Genomic DNA, 19,005 nt, shown 5'->3' with positions numbered 1-19,005 from the left:
TAACTGCAGAACCCAAACCACAGATCAGAAAGCTCAGAGATCACCAAATGGAAAAATTAACCCCCAAATCTACACCCTAGGCATATCGTGGCATATCCAAAATCAGAAAATCAAGGCAATAATGGAGCATGCGTCCAAAGTGTAAAGGGGGTTCTGTGTTTTGGGTTTTTTTCCAAACTAATATTACAACTTCTTGGTCTACCTTCTTTCTCTTCTGACTGTCCCAACCTAAAGTCTCTCCTGTCTGGGACTTATTAGAATTGTTTCATGGAGTTGTACATCTAATTATTTCCCCCCTTTAACAAGGAAAATATTATATTTTAAAATAAAAATCACAAAAATAAGATGTACTATTAGCTTTATGTACCCAAATGGACTGCAAATTTCTTGAAGGCAGGGATTATATATTATATGATTCTGAATTTAGAATTCCCTGGAGTGTCTAGTACTGTTTATACTGTATAATCCAATGAAATGCATGTTGTTTTAACTGACTGAAAGCAAGTGTAAAAAGCCTGACTATACCAGAATTTGCCGGTTAGATCTAGGACCTGGTGAAGAAATAAGCCACTAATCAAATGGATTAAGCAGTTTTAAAGTATCATTTAAATACTTTAAAAAGTTAAATTAAAAAGAATAAAAATAAATAAATACTTAAAAAAGCAAAACTCATCCCTTTTATATCCCCACAGCATGTGGTGCACATATAAGGCCCACAGTGATTTGTTTACAGGTCCATTTTTCCCGTCAGATTATAAGCCATCTAGGCCATGGATCACATCTTTCTCCCTGTTTTAATTGTGAGAGGCACTTAATTTATATTTGGTAAATAAAAAGTTGAGAGATAACTGGTCAGAAGAAAGAGAGTCTGAGGGCTTTCTGCAGTAATAAAGCTATGCATTTGAAAGAAGGGCCAAAATGTTGTGTTTCAGAGTTATCTTTAACCCACTGAGCCACCCAGGCACCCCATTGTGTTTCAGAGTTATCTTGGAAGGAGTTTTCCCTAGAAAAAAAGATGCACTCTCTTGCCCCACAAACCCAGTCTTCTTGGGGAGGATTCCCACTCAAACCCCTTCTACCCAATGTTTCCATTGGTTCCTTCTCTTCTTTTCCCATAGACTGGTGTCCTTTTCTGACATATAGGGGGTACTCACCAACAAACAACTGGACCTCTTTCCCTTGACCCAACCACCCCTTCCACCTTCTGCGTCTTTCCTTCCTCCCTTCAACTGCTAAGCTTCTCAAACACGTGATTTTTCAATACATTTCCATTCACAGCCCTGCCACCACCATCAAGATGTGTTGCACTAAGCTTAAAGAATTTCTGACTGAGGGCACCTGGGTGGCTCAGTGGATTAAGCCTCTGCCTTTGGCTCAGGTCATGATCCCAGGGTCCTGGGATGGAGGCCCACATCGGGCTCCCTGCTCCACAGGAAGCCCGCTTCTCCCTCTCCCACTCCCCCGGCTTGTGATCCCTCTCTCTCTGTGTCTCTCTCTGTCAAATACATAAAATAAATAAAAATCTTTAAAGAAAAGAATTTCTGACTGAATTAAAAAATCATTTCTCAGTTTCTCATCCACTCTAAGTTCCCTGTATTTGACAATCTTTTCATAAAGCAAATGATTCTTTTATGAAGTGAATAAGCACATGCTAACTGATCTGTTTCCTGTAGTTGTTCAGAAAAAGGCAAGTTTTCAGGTTGGGGGGCTGCCAAGGAGAGCTGTCTAAGCTTCCTCAGAGTTGGAGTTGAAGAGTGGGGTTTGGCTTCCTGACCCTCAATAGGCAACATTATCACTGTTTCAGAGCTGACTCACTCTAATTCAGAAGAGACCCAGCATAAAAATCAAAATGCTGAGTATTGATTGTCAATGAGGAAAATATAACTAACCGTTGGGTGGAATGAACCTCCTATCAGCCTGATCATCATACTATTTGGGAAGCTTCACAGAAGCCAAAATATGTAAAGGTTGCCCATCATAATAGAATGGGGATAAGGGGAGTTACCTACCTAATTTGAATTCTTGAGTGATATTAGGACACTGATATCTTGACCCATTTATCTTTTCCCTTCTCAGTAACACAGCATAGGGATGTACTATGCTAATTTGTTCTAATTTTGCTATTTCTATGCTTTGTGATTAACCAACCTCTCTTCTTATTTACACAGTATTTTAAGCAGGTTATAATTAAGGTTTGTTGGCTTCGATCTATATTCCTTCTGTGATTCATCATTTGCTTATTGCACAATTAACTTTCAGAGGTTAGTCTTATCTGTAAATAATTGGGGAGTGTCTCATGTGCACTTATGGATTGTAAATATGCAAGGCACACCTGGATAAATCAACCTGATCACCCACTCACCTATTTGGCTGTAAAATAAATCTTTATGATCCTTCTAGATCATGATTGTTGGCTTTTCCATTGTTTAGGGTTTTCAAAAGAATATCCCACAGATCCTGAAAATAGTTCCAAATTATTTGAGCAAAGGCAACATTGTTGGAACACTGGTAATAGAAAATAGATGTACTATTGGTCTGTAATACAGAAATCAGTCATGAACATGTGTCCAATTACAGAGAAACTGTTGAACTAACCATGTCTAGCTAACTTAAAGTTTCATTAATATTCATTGACTATTTGTTCATTTATTTTGTAATCTATTAGCATTTGTTGCAAAATTAGTTGTTGTGAGGGCCAAAGATATAGGAAAAATTTACTGAAGGATAACTTTTTTTTTTTTTTTAAGATTTTAGTTATTTATTTGAGAGAGAGAGTATGGGCAAGAGCACAAGCTGGGGGAGAGGCAGAGGAAGAGGGAGAAGCAGACTCCCTGCTGACACAGGGCTTGATCCCAGCACGCTGGGATCATGACCTGAGTTGAAGGCAGATGCTTGCTTAAACAACTGAGCTACCCAGTTACTACCTTATTGGAGAATAACTTAAAATTTAAAAAATTTAAGGGGTGCCTGGGTGGCTCAGTTGGTTAAGCATCTGCCTTCAGCTCGGGTCATGATCCCAGGGTCCTGGAATCGAACCCCACAGAGGGTTTCCCCGCTTAGTAGGGAGTCTGCTTCTCCCTCTGGCCCTCCCCTTGCTTGTACTCTCTTCTTTCTCTTCCTTGCAAAAAATTAAAATAAAATAAAATAAATAAAATCTTTTTTAAAAATTAAGGATTTACGTCATTAAGTTTCTTCACATGAACTGAACAATTATTACCATTATTTAGTTAGAACGGGATGATACTAGTGCAGGAGGATAATTTGAGAACTGCTGTTATACAGCGAGTTAGTGAGTATTTTTGATGCAGTAAACAGCCATTTTACTATTTCTCTATTATAAATGTGAAAGTGGAGTACAGAGGCAAAAATGTTTTACAGTATTTGCTCTGTAAAACTTGAAACAAAAGATTCTCTTTATTCAGATTTTTAAATCTTATAAGGCACCCATTTCCGAAGAGAAACCAGCAGAATTTTTTAAAATCCTTAAGGATATTGTTTTGTATATATTCTACCATAATATAGAAAATGACCAAAGATTACGAGAATGTGGTCAAATAGTGTAATTTGTGCCTTACCATTTGCTGGCTTATTGGGGCACGTCACAAGTTCTATAGAAGTTGTTCTCAAATGTTAGGGAACCTCAAAATCACTGGGAGGTGATTATGGGGAGGACCTGTTAAAAAGACTGATGTTGAACTCCACTTCCAGTTTCTTATTCTACGGGAATGGAGTGGTGCCCAAATTTGCATTTCTAGCAAAAAGTAGATACTGCAACCATGCTTTGAGGACCCTCTGTTCTATATCTTGGTCTATTTTCAATTTAAAAGGCCTTTGGCTATTTCTCTCCTATTCCCCACAGTGGTCCAACAAAACTTTATCACTTCATACCTATCTTACAGCATCACCCCCACTTTTCAGTGCCTCCACTTTCTTACATTACAGGGAAAATTTGGGTCATTGCATATGAACTGCCTCAGGTTCTTATTTCTTTCTTCCATTCTATCTCTTTTCCATTTTCACCTCTACTTCCTGGACTCTTGATCAAAAACCATCCTGTTTCCTCCAGGATCAAATTCCATCTTTGCTTCCTAGAGATTTTGTAATTGGCCCTCTTCTATATCAAGTGTTCAATCTCTGACTCCTTGCCAACTTCTTCTCCAAAGCTTGTAAATAAGCCCAAGTCCTTGATTTTTGAAAATCTATCCTGTGACCCTAAATATTTCTCTAGCCAATCTCTTTCTTCTTCACAGGACACGTTCTTGGGAAGAATAACACACTTGATTTCTCAACTTCCTTTTTATTCTTCTCAAGTCACTACAACCAAGTTTCTAATCCTAGCACTCTATTGATGCTGACTTCGAACTGGCTGAGCACAGTTAACACCAATTCTCATTTTAGTGCCTTTCATATCTCTCTATGAAGATCTCTGCTCTCCTGGTTTCTGTGACACCCCTGCCTTCTCAGTGTTCTTTGTAGGTTCTTACTCTCCCTTTCCCATTGAAAGTGGATGTCTGGAATCCAATCTTTGACTCACTTCTCTTGGCTCTATGCAAGCTCTTTTGGGTATTTCATTGTCTTCCTTGGCTTCAGTTGTGCCCACAGAGATGCTTATGAAAATGTTCCTTGGCCAAATCTAGGAAAAGGGCTAAATTCCACATCTAAGTGATGTGCCTGGAATGCTGTATGCTGTAGGCTACTAGTTCCCAAGTCTAAAAGATCATTTACTCTCTTGAGCTCCAGACTTTAGTCTAGCTTCTATCTTTGCTATGCGTCTGAATAGTTTAGTTTAGTATTGATGGTCGCCACCGGAAACTTTATATGACCACTTTAAACTCAAAATGTTCAACCTGCCACTTAGTAAGTTGAGAAAACTCGGAATCATCTTTGAGATGAGTAAGAATCATCCTACTTCCATCCTCATATATTACCGGTCACTAAGTCCTATACATTCTACTCCTTTAGTATTTCTCCTACCTGTCATCTTCTGTCTGCTGTCCCCACACAAGGTTTTGTGAAAATGCTTTTGGGTGAAATCTAGGAAGAGGGCTAAGTTCTATATCTGAGTGGTTGTTTGTGGAATAAGGACAGTTGGAAGCTCTTCCGGTGAACTTCAGTAATTTAGCATAAATGCACATTCAGAGCAAGAGAGGACTATGAGAACATTAGCTCTCCAAAAATATGAAGAGACTATGAGTTGGCTACTGAGCTTGCAAATCAGGTGAAATTGTTGCTCAATCCAATTTTAACCTGCGGCTTAAAAGTCAGGGAGATCTCAGCTAATATTTGTGTTACATATTATCACCGTGACTTTGCTCTTATTCATACAACTTTGTTTCTCCTAAATTTATTAGGTCAGAAACTCTGTGTTATTTGTCGTTATATATCCGAAAACTAACAATAGCCATGTACTTACGGGTCCTCAATAAATGTTTGTTAAAAAAAAAAATAGTTGTCATACTAACATGTATTTATTGAATTCAGAAAAAGTGAACCACTAATATTTGAGATAGGATCTCCTGTTTAATTTATTTCCATGTCTAATACATCAAAAATATAAACATCATAAAAATTATTCAATAGCTCATTAAAAACTGGAAAACAACAATAACTATAAATTACTGAATATTTTCATAGTGTCCAGAACTTTTCATTTAAATCCTGATAACAACCTTATAACATAGATATCCTTATTACTATTTTATAGTGGAGGACACTTGTTTTTTGGAAAGCTGAGTAATTTGTCCAGGGCATCATAACTTGTAAGTGGCACCAAAGCCCACATATTTTGTACTTCACTGACGGAGTTATTGAAGTTGTCTTAAATATATTCCAGAAAGAGAAAATATGGCCCAAGTTTCAGCTATAAAAAACTAAAACTAAAACTAAAATAACTTAATTCAATCTGCTGGTATATTCCTGGTCACTAAGAATTGTTCTGAGCATTCCTTAATCAAAATAGGTTTTGCATCCAGCTTCAGAGTGTGAACCAGGAATAGCAGGTTGCATTAGCCATACTGTGGTATATTTCACTCATGGCACTGATTAAGTTTTGGCACTGTTTTGATGCATAATAAAAAAAAGAAAAATAAATGTATATGTGTAATAGCAAATGGAGGCAGTTATTCAAATAATTCACTGAGATAGATCCATTTTAAATCTGAATATTTCAGTGGAAATACTTTGGGAAACCGGATGTTCTGTATATTTGTGTTAACTGAATTTCCCACCTTGCTGTCAGGTATGGATAAAACAACAGCAAAAGAAAGGGTTTTTTGTTTATTTGTTTTTGTTTTTGTTTTTTTAACAGGGGATGTTGAGCTGGCTTTACATCTTCTTAAAACAAAAGTAAGATATTCCTTGAGACATGTTATACCAGTCTAGATGGGTCTTTATTATCTGGGCAGGATTTGAAATTAACTAAAAAAATTTTTTTTTCAAGATTTTATTTATTTACTTGACACAGAGAGAGAGACACACAGAGAGAAGGAATACAAGCAGCGGGAGTAGAAGAGGGAGAAGCAGGCTTTCTGTTGAGCAGGGAGCCTGATGTGGGACTCAATTCCAGGACAATGGGATCATGACCTGAGCCCAAGGCAGATGCTTAACGACTGAGCCACCCAGGCGCTCCTAATTAAAAAATTATTAAAGAAGTTTACAGATGGGGGGATGCCCAGGTGGCTTAGTTGTTAAGCATCTGCCTTTGGTTCGGGTCATGATCCCAGGGTCCTGGGATCAAGTCCCACATTGGGATCCTCAGTGGGGAGCCTGCTTCTACCTCTCCCACTCCCCCTGCTTGTGTTCCCTCTCTCGCTGTGTCTCCTCTCTCTGTCAAGTAAATAAATAAAATCTTTAAAAAAAAGTTTACAGATGAAACTTTTCTTCATTTCCATAAGAATTTACTTATTCTCTAGTTATTGATGGCAAAACAATAGACAATACAAACTTTGTACCTAATTACTTATTTATATCTAAAAGTGAATTCTTTTTTTTTTTTAAAGATTTTATTTATTTATTTGACAGAGAGAGATCACAAGTAGGCAGAGAGGCAAGCAGAGAGAGTGAGAGGGAAGCAGGCTCCCCACCGAGCAGAGAGCCCGATGCGGGACTCGATCCCAGGACCCCGAGATCATGACCCGAGCCGAAGGCAGTGGCATAAACCACTGAGCCACCGATCTCTTACACCTAACATATCCATCCCCACTTTTTCCCGTTTCATTTATGGCAAATTCATTTTCCAGTTTCCCAGAACACTTCAGTCATTCTTTATGCCTTTCTCTAGAACCCCTGATCCAATATCTGTCAGAAAATCATATTGATTTTGAAATTATATCCAGATTTTAACCATGTCTTATGGAGTCTATTGTAATAACCTTAGTGTAAGCTACCATCACCTCTCGTCTGGGTTATTGCAAAAAGATCTGTGCTCTACAGACTATTTTTAATCTGGCAGCCACAGTATTTTAAAACCTAAACCATATCATGTCAATCCTCTACTAATAGCCTCCCTGCCCTAGACACGTAGGCCTTCTAGCATCTGGCCTAGAAACTGTGACCTCACATTATACTATTTCTTTTTTCTTTTTTCTTTTTCTTAGACCATTGTTTTTCAGGTAAAAAGGCCTCTGGCCATTCCTGCAACTTACTGGGCTTGTTCCCAATTTGGGGAGCCTTAGCATGGATTGTTCTGTCTGCAGATATCTCTTTCTTTAGATATTTGCAGCTACCTCCCTCACCTCATCAAGCCATTATTCAAATGCCACTTTCTCAGTGAGGCCTATCCTACTTGCCTAATTTAAAAATGAACAGTTCTCCTGTTCCTCCTATGCTTTCTTTGTCTCATTTCTTATCCCCTCCCTGTTGTATAAAAATTTCCCCCTGTTCTGTTACACCCATGGCTTTCTAACACATTATTTTATTTAAATATTCATTTATTGTTCAACTACTACTATGTTTGATAATGGCATAGATATTTCTCTGTTTTGTTCATTGCTATATCTGCAGCTTCTTGAATAATGTCAGGCACAAGGTAGGCCTACAATAATTATTTGTTGAATGAATGAACTAATAAGCACCCATCACTTAAACTCAGCGAATAGACCTTATCTTCAAGGGGAGAAATGTAGAAGTTTTTCCAGAACAGGAGGATTATATACTGGATTCCATGGGAATGAAAGCAGCGAAGTTTCCATGTGTCTAGAGAGTTGGGGGGGCTCTTTGAAGAGCCTGATAGTGTATGATTCCTTTCCTATTTCCATTCTAAATCTCAAAATATGATCACTTTCTCAGCAGCCAAGGACTAATTTTAGAAGATCCTGGAGTGTTAAATTTTCAATGAGAGGTTCCTATTGTAAGGACCCATTTAACCAGAGGCTTCCATTAAGGTTAAACAACAACCTTGTTGTTTAACCCTTAAACTGTCCCTGCTCCCCTTCCCCCAGGGGACTGACTTAAAAACAAGGCCCTGAAACCAGCTCCAGGTAACAAAGCCCAGATACAAGGGTGGGTTAGGCCAGGTAGAGACACCCGATCAGTGGGGGGTTGCATACTGTCTCCCTAGCTACCAAGGAGTATGGGCCCTGCCCTTTGGGAGCCTTTTGGTCGCCAGTTCTAACCAAGGTGTGATAGGCTAGGTCAAATGTCTACTATAGGGTAAATTGTAATTCAATTGGTCACCTAGCATCACTGTGCAGTTTCTCTGTGTGTGACAATCTCATTGGCCACCTATGCGTGGCCAGGCCCGACCGCATGGCCTTTGCCCTTAAAAGCTAGTAGAGAAAGGTCCCCCCCTCTGTAAGAGGTGCGGCCCTGGCCAGTCAGTTTGATTCTTGATGCTTGGCGTGAAATAAAGCTTTGCTTGACCTTCACTTTATATCAGTCTCGCTCCTTTAATCACGGACCTGTTTTTGGGGGGGGCATAACACCTAAAAGGAGGGATCATAATGACAGTTCTGACAGCTGCTTGGAATTCTTAACATTTCTTCTCTCATTACAGTATTTATCTTTTTGAAAAAAAATATTTTATTTTATTTGACAGAGAGAGATCACAAATAGGCAGAGAGGCAGGCAGAGAGAGAGAGAGAGAGAGAACGAGAGGAGGAAGCAGGCTCCCCTCGGGACTCGGAAGGTAGAGGCCCAACCACTGAGCCACCCAGGCACCCACAGTATTGCTCTTCTTAATTTGAAATCTATGAATGTAATTTGGAAGATATGGGAAGCCACTTTGATTACACCTTGAAAAATTATGTGATGCATGCCCCCTCCTGTATTTCAGCAGATATAATTCATGTATGTTTTTCATGTCGGTCTTTTTTTTTGAAGTGCATAGTATCAGTGCAATATCCATGCCAGCCTACAGCCCAGAGCCTTGAATATTCCGTACTTTTGGGTAGCATAAATATATTGAATGCTGAAATTATTTTCTACCACTTTAACATCCATTCTTTGGTCATTCCTTTTAAAGGAGCGTGGAATTTTAGATCTACAAGGTTTCCATTCATTTGGTTTGATCATCTTATTTTATAGACATGAAAACGGAGGCCCAACAATGATAAGTAACTTGCCCAGGTACCAGAGGACTGATTAATCCTTTTGGACAGAACGACTTGTTCTAAAAGTAAAGCAGGCTGGAATTGAAAAATAGTTCTTAATATCAGCAAGTTAATTGAATATAGCAACAATTGTAATCTGTAGTTCTGAACAATATGCAGTTCTGCCCTATTTATTTCCATGGTGACTTTATAAGCCACTATTTGGAAATCTAATGCAGAGAGAGCAAAGAACAAAATAATTGATAAATAAGAAAGAGCTTCCTTTCTTATTGTCATCGATCACAAAAGAGTAAGAATTTGCAGGTCACCTGCAGTGAACTGTCCTTATGACATCTGCATGAGAAGAGACCTCTTCATCATAGAGATGTTTCCATATTAGGCATAGCGTCTGCTATCCGGAGAATTAGGCTTTCTTTCATTATCTAAGCTAATCATTTTTAGGATGCCAAGAGGTATTTTTACTTAGATATCTGCACTTTCTTTTTTGCACTAGTGACTCTATATGAAGGTTATTATGCCAGAGGAATGTGAAAGTCTATGGTAACAATGCTTCATTTTCCTTTCACAGCTCTGTTTAAGGGATAGACATTTTTGTGGTGTGATGCATTCACTTGGTCTCCTGGCGTTTTCTCCACATGCTTTGGAAATCATGTATTTTTCTGAGAGGCGGTAGTCGTGAATGTCTTAATTACAGCAACAGCTTCATTGTTTTAACTTTGTTTTAATTAAGGTACCCTAGTAGCTTCGATAGTTTGAGATATTTGATATTAATCTAAGGGAAGATATTTTGACCCTTTGTGTACAGCAGTGCTCTCAAACTATAAACAAAATTATGGCTAAATCAAATTTTTAAAATAGATTTTAATAGATTCCAGGAGGTAGGAACACTAGGATAACTCATGTGACTTCAAAGCTAAGATCTCTGCCAATAGCACAATTCGCAATTTCCTAAGAGTGAATTTTTGAGTTCCTTCTACCAGTGCCTGGTTTAATTCAGTTTCCGTTTTCCATGGCTCACTTTCATTAACTCCTGTTGTGTGTGATTATATGTAGGTTAGACACCAGTAGCCTGAGAGTAAGAAGATCTGGGTTCTATTCTGAAAAGCTAGGTCAAATCTGGCCTCCACGTGATGCAGGTAAAACTCCCATGCAAGTACTACGGCCAACATTAACTGAATGTAATTTTAATTGAAACGATCTGCTTGGGGTTATATTTCCTTAGATGTAATATCAATTTTTCTCTTCATTTTCTCCTAATTATTTTCTTGGTAACATACTTGAAAGGACTTTTCAACTACTGTATAAATCAGTTTTCTTTTGAAAAAATACAATTCTCTGTTACTTTCCTTTCCGTATTCTCTAAACTTTGCCTAGCATTGCATTAAGCACTGACTTACACATTATGATGAGCTTTTACATCTTAAATATATTTATTATTTAGGAACTGTATTTGGCAAATAGTGAAGTGTTGGGGAGATTAAAGAGACTAGTACAAAATTAACAGTAGACTCAACTATGACCCAGAGGAAATATTCAAATAAGGTTCTACTTTTTTTATTTTTAAAAATTTTTAAGTTGCTACTTTAAAAAACATAAGCAGTTAAGAAGAAAAGGTTATGTTAGAACACCAATATTCATAGGCAAGAAAATAACTGAAGCTATAATGCCTTAAAAGACTTGATGAAGGGGCACCTGGATGGCTCTGATGGTTAAGCATCTGCCTTCTGCTCAGGTCATAATCCCAGGGTCCTGGGATCAAGCCCTGCAACAGGCTCCCTGCTGGGTGGGAAGCCTGCTTCTCCCTTGCCCACTTCCTCTGCTCTTGCTCCTGCTCTTGCTGTCTCTCCTTCTATCAAATAAATAAATAAAATCCTAAAAAAAAAAAGAAAGACTTGATGAAAGTTAGTAGTTGAATTTCTGTGAAATACTTTATGATACATGATGTCACAGGACTGGATGTAAGCATGGATGATAATGCAGTTTTCTTTCCTAAACAGCTGAAAATAATGTTAAAAATATACATAACAAGACTTCGTATACTTAAGTAATTGACTATCGTATTAAAGAAGTACATCCGTATCACTCAAACTGAGAGCACAGGACAGGCAGCTCAACATTGGGGGTGCAAGATTTAAAAATTAGGTAACAGGCCAAAATTCTAAGGGAAAATAAAAATAGGATCATCCAAAAACAACCGTAACAACAAACCAACCATCCCTTGATATAGAAAAAGGTTTCAATTATAAAAATTGAAATCGTTAAATGTCTGAACTTGGTAAAATGAGTCTAGCGGTGGGCGTGAGGGATATTCACTACAGACCATCATCTCCCAGAACCTCTCCAATGACTTTGCTGCAAGAGGCAGGGCGGGGAGTGGTGGTGTTAGGGAGCCTGCGGAAGAGGTGGTCTCAAGATCCCAGAAACACCCCAGCACTGCGATCCCTTGGGGAAGCGGGTCTTTTTGCTCTCTCCGTTTCCCTTCCCCATCCTAACAGTACAATCCAGCTAAGACCCCGATTCACCCCAGTTTGTAGGCAGAAGCTTACACAGGCCAATCTCTGCCCTGAAGCTGAAAACAAACTTCCAGTGTAGGTCACCCAACCGCTCGAAAACCCCAGCCCTCTCAGCCCACGCTTAAGGAACGGCCCGGCCCTCCAGCCCCCTTCGATTCTCGGCTCAACTCCACTCCTCTCCCGGTAGGCCCCGCTTGGAGGCCCGCCGCCTGGACCAGCGTGACCCGGGGCTAGGAAAGCTGCAGCCGGTGCACTCCACGACGCCCCGCCCCCGCCGAGCGTGGCGGAAGTGGCTTGCTCGGGAAAGGAGACCACGGCCACCTGGCCAAGCGCGCATGCGCTAGCGCCAGCGCAGCTAATGGTGGGGGCGTTTGCTGCGCTCCCTCCTCCGTCTCCGCAGCCCCCGCCCCACGGAGAGTCGGGCTCACGCCATTTTGTGCCCCCCCCAACCCCTACCCCGGCCGAGCCACCTTCTCCCTTTCTACACTCTGAGCCCTCCACCCCGCCCCTTTCCAAGCGTGTCCCGGGCCGCCGCAGCAGAAACCGCACCATCTCTCCCCACATTCTCCACGCGGGACGCGCAGCCGTGCCTACAAGTGTTCTTAAAGCAGAGGTTGTAGGGGGTGCGGCGGGCGGTGCGGGGTGGGCGGGGAGAGGTCTGCGAAGAGGGAGGGACGGCGCGTGGCGAGCCCCGCGTCTCTGGGCCCCGGCCCCGCCTTGGCCCTTGCCCAAGGGCGGCCGCGCGGGAGGAATGGGCGTTTGCGCTCTAGGGCTGAAGGGAGGACGCTCGTGTGAGGAACTGTCCCGGCTCGGCACCCGGTCCTCCCGCCGAGCGTGGAGCTAGCCGGCTCTTGACTCCTCCCCGTCGGCGGGTGGGCGTGGGGCGAGGGGAGCTGGCGTGGCTGGGGTGTGTTAGGCACCTTTTGCGCGTCAGGTAGCTAGTGTTTTGCTGGGAAAATCTTTACAGAAGGAAATAGCTTTACGGGCAGGGTGGAAGAAGCGTTGGGAAAAGTGTAGCATCCGGGAAAACGAAAAGCGCCACTCTGTTCTCTGGGGGCTGTGCCCACATCTGTGACCCTTGGGGAAATCATTTAGCCTGCCTTTGGCTGGTAGTTCCGCTCTGTAGATGGGGGAAGTAATAGCCTAGCTCAGAATTGCCAGGGTTATGTAAGGTCATACAGCACCAGGCACCGATCGATTACATGTTAAGTGTAATTGATTTCAGTCTCCATGTTTTGAGAAGTTCAGAATGACTGCGATCCTGTTTTCTAAGTTAAAAATCAAGACTCTTGAAGGTCCGATAAGCGAGAGTAGATTTATAGGAACAGCGGAATGTGCTATCTGACGCTCGGAGACGACACTAACATGTGTTATTAATGTCCACGTGGATAAATTAGCGTACTTTCATGAGGCTGATGCAAACTTGAAACTGTTTCGTTTGAAAGAAATTATGTATTTATCTGGGAGGAAAGGACCTAGAGTTTTAGTATATGTCAAGAGTCAGAATTTTGGAAATGGAATTGAGTTAGCCATGCAGAGATTTACTTGACCAAACTGAGGACGGAACTCCGGGAAGTTCTGGTGGATGTTTCAGAGAGACTGGATTTGACTGAATATGAGAACAGTTTTTTGATGGTACTTTGCAAAAGGAGAATGCACTTCATTGCACTTCTTTCTTATCTCTGGGAATATTCAAGCAAATATCTAGAGCACCTTAAGTCTAGAGCAACAATGTCCAATATTGAAGAACTTTCTGCCGTGATGGAAATATTCTGTAATCTCTGCTGTACTAATATGGTATCCACTAGTCTTAGGTGACTCTTGAGCACTTGAAATTTGGGTAGTGCACGGAGGAACTTAATTTTAAATTTTATTTTAATTAATTTAAGTATAAATAACCACAAGTGGCTCGTTGCTGCCTTATTGGACAGCGTAAGCTTAGAATTTAGACTCTCAGATCCCTCCCAGTTCTGGATTTGGTTGAGTTTTAAGACAAGACAACTCTTGGAACATTTATTGCCTTAGGGAATCATAATTATATTCAAATAAGGCCTTTTGCTTAAATACTATGGTTCAGTGCATGGTTCTGTTAGTACTTACTTAGGCCTTGACAAATTAAAGCAGATCATTCTTTTGACTCCTTAAGTTGTACAGCTGCCAGATTCATCCGGAGAGCCATACTATGCTATCCGGATAGCAATACTATCTGGCATTTCCTTTAATCATTATTGTACCGTATTGTGACCGTGGATTTTTCACTATTCTTTTATCATTTTGGCTAGGTTTAGTGAAAACTTTTCAACGTTATTTCTGAAGTTTGTTTTTTTTTCCATTTGAAACATGTATTTTTTGTTTTATAACTTTTGTATGATAAAGTGAGTTGACAGTTTCTAATAGTTTTTGAGAATTGGGCCATTTTATTTTATTTTATTTTTTAAACATTTTATTTGAGCGAGAGCTCTAAGGGGGTGGAGGAGAGGAGCAGAGGGAGAGGGGAAGCAGTCTTCCTACTGGGCCAGGAGCCTTATCCTGGGCTTGATGCCAGAACCCTGAGATCATGATCTGAAGGCTACACTTAACTGTCTGAGCCGCCCAGGTACCCCAACACTGGGCCATTTTAGAAGTACTTTTGCAGTTTATGGTATTCAAAACTTTTGAAGAGAGAGTCTGAAACTTGGTGATATTTGTAAGATTTCTTTCTTTGAAGTACGTAGATTTTTTTTTCTTTTTTAAGCAGATGTCTATAAAGTTAAGTTTGAGACTAAAACTTAAAAAAACCTTTTTTATAGATAGCACCCTTAACTCTGGCCTGGTGTCTGTAAAATAGTGTTCTTGATCTCAAGGCTGAAGATAATCGTTAGATACGGGCCAAAAACTTAAAGCTCATGGATTTAGCATATACAGAGAATAGCCTATAACATACGAGTCAAAATGGGTTGCTTCATATAAGTGATTGTATACCCCATCTTCTCTGTGACAGTCATTGCTTAGGGCCTGTTTTTTGTGGCATAATTATTAATAGAGGCCCTCTCATATAAAAAATGTCCCAGTTGGTAGTGCATAAAAATGTGATCACCCTACTTTTATTCTTGTTGAAATTTGTAACATGTAATTTTAGGAGGATTAACCATGTTGCAGTCTTACAAATGTACTGAAGTATTGAGAGAATTATTGCCTGTGTGCTTAAATAATAGATATCTGGAATAAGGCCAGAAAGTGACCTGTCCATTTAAGCCACTGGGAATTACACATTTTTGCTTCTCTCCTTATATTGAATGGAATTCTTGGGCAGGTTGATTTTTGTTTTTTCTGCCTCAATGATCTTCTGGTATAAGAGGCTACAGATAAAGGCAGATCATGCCAATCAAATCAGAAGACTGAGTATTCTTGTTGAAATAATATTCATTTTATTTAATGGTGAAGTTGAATAGTGAAGTCTGTCAGAAATCCGTTTCTTATGTATTTAGGATGTTCAAGAAGGAGTTTGTTTATAGTTCACTTAAATAGTAAAGAAAAATACTTCAGCCAAATGCACTATTGTATTAATTTATACTGTGGTAGGTAAAATGTTTTATTGAGAGTCAAACACACTTGGTTTGAGTCCTTACTCTGCTGAGGTTTAAAAGATGTAATCCATGTGATACATTGTGTACAGCAAAACGCATAAGAAGTAAGTGCTCAATAAATATAAGCTGTTTTAGCCTTAAGTTTATTGATTTTTTAAAGGTTTTATTTATTTGAGAGAGAGAGAGCGCGCACACAAGCAGGGGGAGTGGCAGGCAGAGGGAGAGGGAGAAGCAGACTCCCTGCACAGCAGGGGGAGCCCGATTTGGGACTGGATCCCAGGACTCTGGGATCATGGCCTGAGCCGAAGGCAGTTGCTTAACCAACTGAGCCGCCCAGGCACCCCTTAAGTTTATTGAATAAAGGATCTGGAGGAGATATTGATGTTCTGAGATACATTGTGGATAGCTGCCAAGAAGTACTTAAATCTAATTCTGAAAACCCAAGTTTAGTCCTTCCCTACCATATTTTGTCTTTGCGACTTCAGTTAAAGTATTTAACTTCTCTCAGCCTCAATTTCTTCCTCTGTAAAATGGAATTAGTATCTCAGCTTGTCCTAGCCTTCTCACAGGATTGTTGAAGACTTCAGAAGAGACTGGCACAAATTGCTTTGTGCAATTTTATGTGTGAAACACATTAAATGCTTTACAGACATTTCATTATTTAATTGGTTTTGTCTCAACTTGTCAACCCACTACCTCTAGTAGCGACTGACTTTAAATCTGCAAAAATTGTTGTATATTTTTATTTGTGAAACTGTATAAAGTATACCAGGCACTACCCAAGGTTGCTCTTTTTAACAATACGGTAAATCATGGTATTGTATTGGTACTTTGCTGATCTGGTTGCAATATATTTTCTTTCTTTCTTTTTTCTTTTCCCAAGATTTATTTATTTTTGGGAGGGGGGGTAGGGAGAAAGAGAGAATCCTAAGCAGACTGCACAATGCACACAGAGGCTGACTCCATCCCAGGACCCCGAGACTGTGACCTGAGGCGAAGCAGGAGTAGATACTTACCCGACCGAGCCACCCAGGCACCTGTGACATATTTTCTACACAAAACAACTCTGTATTACCGCTAAGGGAGACCCAGTGTTTTAATGGGCCTTTGATGTATTCCATCTACTGTGCAAAATGCTGTATCTCATTTATTTATCCAAACATGTCATTCCCACTTAATAGGTGATACTGAAGAGGCTCTTACTTTCTGGAATGGATCTGTCAGTTTTTTGGTATTATACTGCTGCCTCTGATAATATCTGGTGGATAGTTAGTGGGTATTGAAGGTTAAATAGGGTACTGAATATGAAAAAAGCATGCTGTCTGGCATTCGGTATGTAGTAGCTGCTGAAAAAATGGTTATTCATGAAATTCATAGGGCAGTAAATTGAAATAACTTATGTGAGTGTACTTTATAAATGGAAAATACTACACAAATATAAATTATTTTAAAATCTCCGAGTACACTCTTGCTGTTTTAAATGCCATAGTGGTTCTATGACTGAAGATTGTATGTTTCACTTCATTCATATTATTTGCTTCTGGAGCTTTAAAGGACTACTCCTAATCATAACATTCCTTCTTTGAGAATATGTATGGTTAATGATAATACTTTGTGAAATGTTTTTAAGAAACTGTAATTTTGCTTGGATTCTTCTTTCTTCTTCTTCCTCATCATCATGATGATGAACTGAGTGCTTTCTATGTACCAGGCACTGTCCCAGGTGCTTTAAAAATATTGCATCATGTAATCTACAAGGGGAGTATACTTTTAACCTGCATTTTATTTTGTTTTTTAAAGATTTTATTTATTTATTTGACAGAGATCACAAGTAGGCAGAGAGGCAGACACAGAGAGAGGAGGAAGCAGGCTCCCCGCTGAGCAGAGAGCCCAATGCGGGGCTCGATCCCAGGACCCTGGGATCAAGACCTGAGCCGAAGGCAGAGGCTTTAACCCACTGAGCCACCCAGGCACCCCTTAACCTGCATTTTAAAGATGAGGGAACTGAGGCAGGGAGGTGATGTGACTTGCCCAAGAGCACGACGTAAGTGTGCCTGTATTTGAACTCCAGAGCCCAGCTATTTACTGCTAAACTGATTCAGCATAGGCAGGTATTTCACAACAAAGTTCACTATGACAAACACATTGTGGAGGTCTTGTGAGTTAATTGTGATCAACTTTTATTTGTATGTTCCTCGTGGGATAGTAGAGAGAACTCTGGACCAGAAGTCGGGACCTCAGTTTTAGTCCCAGCTGTATCACTAAATAGTGAAGTGTCCTTGGGCAGTTCAAGAAACCCCTCTGGACTTCAGTTTCCTCACCTGAAAAATGAGGGATTTGGATGAAATTAGTTTTTCTCAAACTGTAGTTCTGAACCTCAGATGTCTTTGGTTCCCCTCCCACCAATTTGTGTAGTTATAGTTTTGTCTGTTATAATGGTTTATCCATTTGCCTAAGATTTAATTTTAAGCAAAGAATTTCTGAACTTTTAAAGTCCTCAGTCTCTGAGATAACTTAATGACAAGTCCTCGACTGCTTACTATGTGTACAGCTTCTTAGTAATTTCACATTATTATAGTATGTTAAGGGAGATTGGCATTGTTTACAGATGAAAAAAACTAAGGCACTAAAATGGGACATCGTGAATTTTTGTAAAAGTACGTATGTACATGGACAGAATATTTCAGGTTATCAGCTACCTGGGATCAAAGCCTGATTTTTTTTAGACTTATGTTCTTTACCCAGTTTTTATTCTCCCCTTTCTCATTGGTAGGGAGATAATATATGATCTCAGGGTCATGAAATCGAGCCTCGTGTTGGGCTTTGCACTCAATCATGAGTCCCCTTGGGATCATGTGTGTGTGTGTGTGTGTGTGGAGTGTCCCCACCTCTCCCTCTGTCCCACCCACCTGCTGTGCTTGTGCATACACATGCTATCTTATTCTCTCTCCAAAATAAATGAATCTTAAGACCTAAAATATTTCAAGTCTCTTCCTTTTTTATAGTTCTCTAATAGTTTTACATTATATCCAACTGAAATTTAACCTCCATGGCCTAGAAGGCTTTATATCATCTGATCTCTTGCTACCTCTCATATCTTCTTATCTTCTACCGCTTATCTGCTTTGTTCTCTTCACTTGAGCCACATTGGCCTCAGGATCTTGGTATTTTGCTATTCTTTTTGCCTGGAAGTTCTCCAGAGCTCCCTCTTGGGCTTCATTCATATCTTCTATTAAATGTCACCTCCTGACTGAAAACAACTTGTTTAATTTGCTTTCATAGCATTTGTCACTACCTGGCATTGTATTTATATGCTCATCTCCTGCATTGTAACATCTTTTTTTTCTAGCTCAGTCACAACCATATCCAGAGCTCTTA

The 19,005-nt window shown here is 39.9% G+C and overlaps 2 protein-coding genes across 10 annotated transcripts in view; one reads left to right on the top strand and one right to left on the bottom strand.

Annotated features, from left to right (window-relative positions):
* RUNX2 (RUNX family transcription factor 2) overlaps positions 1 to 19,005 on the bottom strand; it is a 319,385-nt gene that overhangs the window by 255,446 nt on the left and 44,934 nt on the right. The window lies entirely within an intron of this gene.
* SUPT3H (SPT3 homolog, SAGA and STAGA complex component) overlaps positions 12,171 to 19,005 on the top strand; it is a 568,866-nt gene continuing 562,031 nt past the window's right edge. The window contains exon 1 of one of the 3 annotated variants that reach the window (XM_046005136.1): positions 12,171 to 12,674. In XM_046005136.1, the coding sequence (XP_045861092.1) occupies positions 12,420 to 12,674 (255 nt within the window). In that variant the 5' untranslated portion in view covers positions 12,171 to 12,419. Of the gene's footprint in view, positions 12,675 to 12,815; positions 12,934 to 19,005 lie in introns of those variants that run through there. The other 2 variants (XM_046005137.1, XM_046005138.1) reach the window with 2 other exon arrangements.

This window comes from Meles meles, chromosome 5 (genome assembly GCF_922984935.1).
Source record: "Meles meles chromosome 5, mMelMel3.1 paternal haplotype, whole genome shotgun sequence".
Classification (NCBI taxonomy): Eukaryota; Metazoa; Chordata; class Mammalia; order Carnivora; family Mustelidae; genus Meles; species Meles meles.
This window is presented reverse-complemented; position numbering and strand designations above follow the sequence as displayed.